This window comes from Eriocheir sinensis, unplaced genomic scaffold (genome assembly GCF_024679095.1).
Source record: "Eriocheir sinensis breed Jianghai 21 unplaced genomic scaffold, ASM2467909v1 Scaffold103, whole genome shotgun sequence".
Taxonomy (NCBI): Eukaryota; Metazoa; Arthropoda; class Malacostraca; order Decapoda; family Varunidae; genus Eriocheir; species Eriocheir sinensis.
The window spans coordinates 245,001-248,341 of NW_026110330.1; the positions used below are offsets into that span (position 1 = coordinate 245,001).

The window sequence follows — 3,341 nt, forward strand, 5'->3', positions numbered from 1 at the left end:
CAGCGCGAGGCGGCGGTGCTCACGCTGGCGGACCTGCTGGAGGCGCGCACGCACGAGCTGCTGGCCGCCAACGCCCTCGACCTGGAGGAGGCGGCGCGCAGCGGCCTGGCGTCCGCCCTCACGGCGCGCCTCGCCCTCACGCCCGCCAAGCTGCGCGGGCTGGCGGCGGGGCTGCGCCAGATCGCCCTGGAATCGCGCGGCGCCGTGGGCCGCACGCTGAGCCGCATGCTGCTGGCGGAGGGCGTGGAGGTGCGGCAGGTGACGGTGCCCATCGGCGTGCTGCTCGTCATCTTCGAGTCCCGCCCGGACTGCCTGCCGCAGGTGGCCGCCCTGGCCATGGCCACGGGCAACGGCCTGCTGCTCAAGGGCGGCAGCGAGGCGCTGCGCTCCAACGAGGCGCTCATGGCGCTGGTGCGCGAGGCGCTGGCCAGCGTGGGCGCGGCCGGCGCCATGCACCTCGTGGCCACGCGCGAGGACGTGTCTGACCTGCTGCAGCTGGAGGGCGAGATCGACCTGGTCATCCCGCGCGGCAGCAACGACCTCGTCAGGACCGTGCGCGAGCAGGCGCGCTCCATCCCCGTGCTGGGCCACGCCGAGGGCATCTGCCACGCCTTCATCGACCGCGACGCCGACCCCGTCAAGGCCGTCACCCTGGGTGAGAGAGAGAGAGAGAGAGAGAGAGAGAGAGAGAGAGAGAGAGAGAGAGAGAGAGAGTATAACAAACTCTATCTATGTTCATATATAACTCCATCACCCCCCACCCCCCCACTAACCCCCCTGCCCACCCCACAGTCCGGGACGCCAAGTGTGACTACCCGTCCGCCTGCAACGCCGTGGAGACGCTGCTGATCCACGAGGACATCTTCCGCGGCAGCGACGTGTTCACCAGCGTGTGCCAGGCCCTGCAGCGGGAGGGCGTCAAGATCAACGCGGGCCCCAGGCTGGCCTCCATGCTCACCTTCGGGCCGCCCCTCGCCAAGAGCTTCAGGTGAGGACACGAGAGAGAGAGAGAGAGAGAGAGAGAGAGAGAGAGAGAGAGAGAGAGAGAGAGAGAGAGAGAGAGAGAGAGAGAGAGAGAGAGAGAGAGAGAGAGAGAGAGAGAGAGAGAGAGAGAGAGAGAGAGAGAGAGAGTAGAGAAGAGAGAGAGAGAGAGAGAGAGAGAGAGAGAGAGAGAGAGAGAGAGAGAGAGAGAAGAGAGAGAGAGTAGAGGTAGACTGAGTTAGAGGCAGTTCTTGTAAGTGGAGGAGGCAGGTGGAGATGACCTTTCCCTTGGTGGAGATGAGACATGGTTCTTGGGGTGGAGACGAAGTGGAGATGACCTTTCCTTTAGTGGAGATGAGAGGAGATGGAGACTAGTGGAGATGAGTCATTCTTGGTGGAGATGAGATAGATAGATAAATAGATAATGATAGATAGATTGACATAGATAGGTCCACCCCTCACCCCCCTTTCCAGCCCCCCTTCGCCCCCATCAACCCCAAAACACCCCATTTCCAGAGTGGAGTTGGTTGACCTAGTATGCAGAATCGATGGATAGATAGAGAGATAGATAGATATTGTTAAGTACAGTCCACCCCTCACCCCCCCTATCTCACCCCTTCGCCCCCCTTCCAGCCCCCCTCCGCCCCCATCACCCCCAAAACCATACCTTCCAGAGTCGAGTTTGTTGACCTAGTATGCAGAATTGATAGATAGATAGATAGATAGATAGATAGAGTTAAGTACAGACCACCCCTCACCCTCCCTATCTCACCCCTTCGCCCCCCTTCCAGTCCCCCTCTGCCCCCCATCACCCCCAAAACCATACCTTCCAGAGTAGATTTTGGGGACCTAGAGTGCAGAATCGATAGACAGATAGATAGCGAGATGGATAGATAAATATTGTTAAATCCCCCCTCCCCCCCCTTTTCAGCCCCCCTTCGCCCCCCATCAACCCCAAAACCATACCTTCCAGAGTAGATTTTGGGGACCTAGAGCGCAGAATCGATAGACAGATAGACAGATAGATAGCGAGATGGATAGATAAATATTGTTAAATCCCCCCTCCCCCCCCTTTTCAGCCCCCCTTCGCCCCCCATCAACCCCAAAACCCTACCTTCCAGAGTCGAGTTCGGTGACCTGGAGTGCACAATCGAGGTGGTCTCAGGCCTGACGGAAGCTATTGACCACATCCATCGGTACGGGTCGAGCCACACCGACATCATCATCACGGAGAACAAGGACACAGCTGACCACTTCCTGAGCGCTGTCGACTCTGCATGTGTCTTCCATAACGTGTCATCTCGCTTTGCTGACGGCTACAGACTCGGCCTAGGCGCTGAGGTCGGGGTCAGCACTGCACGGATTCACGCGAGAGGCCCTGTTGGTATGGACGGACTGCTGACTACGAAATGGGTAGCCCGGGGTGACTGCGCAACGGCTGCTGAGTTTACTGAGGGCAGGAGAGTCTTCGTCCATAAACCGTTGCCAGTGGAAGATGATGGTGTTGATGGTGGTGATGGTGGTTTGTATAGTGATGATACAGATGGTGATGAAGCGGCTAGGCAATGATGTGGTGATGTTGGTGTTGGTGGTGGTGATACTGGTGGTGGCGAGGCGGAGTTATCGTCATCACTACCTCTTCTGTCATCACCACCTCTCAACACCACCTGCACCTCCATTTCGTCTGCTGTTTCATGCGGAGTTCATCACCAATGGCAAAACTCAAGTGGTGGTGGTGGTGGTGATGATGGTGTTGAGTCATCAACATCAATGTCATCACCATCAATGTCATCACCAGTCATCACCACTTGCTCTCTAGAGGGGTACGCACTCCCTCACCACCACCACCAATGGAGTTGTTTGGGTGTTGATTTGGAGGTGAATTCGCTGTGGTGGTGGTGGTGTTGGTGGTGGTAACACACACACACACACACACACACACACACACACACACACACACACACACACACACACACACACACACACACACACACACACACACACACACACACACACACACACACACACACACACACACACACACACACACACACACACACACACATCTCCAAGTGCTCTTATGACAATGTAATAATGATAATAAAAATAATAATAATAATAATAATAATAATAATAATAATAATAATAATAATAATAATAATAATAATAATATTTGCCTAAGTCATTTATGTCGACTTAGATTAAGGAATTACATATATATAACAAAATGTGTCTTATTATCATTATTGTTATTATTATTATTATTACCATTAGTAGTAGTAGTAGTAGTAGTAGTAGTAGTAGTAGTGGTAGTAGTTGTGATACTATTTATATATACATGAAATAAATGAGTTACTATT

General features: G+C 54.2%; 1 protein-coding gene across 2 annotated transcripts in view; it reads left to right on the forward strand.

Moving 5' to 3' along the window:
* LOC126989001 (delta-1-pyrroline-5-carboxylate synthase-like) overlaps positions 1 to 3,341 on the forward strand; it is a 9,590-nt gene extending 6,249 nt beyond the window's left edge. The window contains exons 6-8 of one of the 2 annotated variants that reach the window (XM_050847471.1): positions 1 to 655; positions 793 to 988; positions 2,061 to 3,341. The exon at positions 1 to 655 is cut by the window's left edge and continues 477 nt beyond it. In XM_050847471.1, the coding sequence (XP_050703428.1) occupies positions 1 to 655; positions 793 to 988; positions 2,061 to 2,550 (1,341 nt within the window). In that variant the 3' untranslated portion in view covers positions 2,551 to 3,341. The remainder of the gene's footprint in view (positions 656 to 792; positions 989 to 2,060) is intronic. The other variant, XM_050847472.1, reaches the window with a different exon arrangement.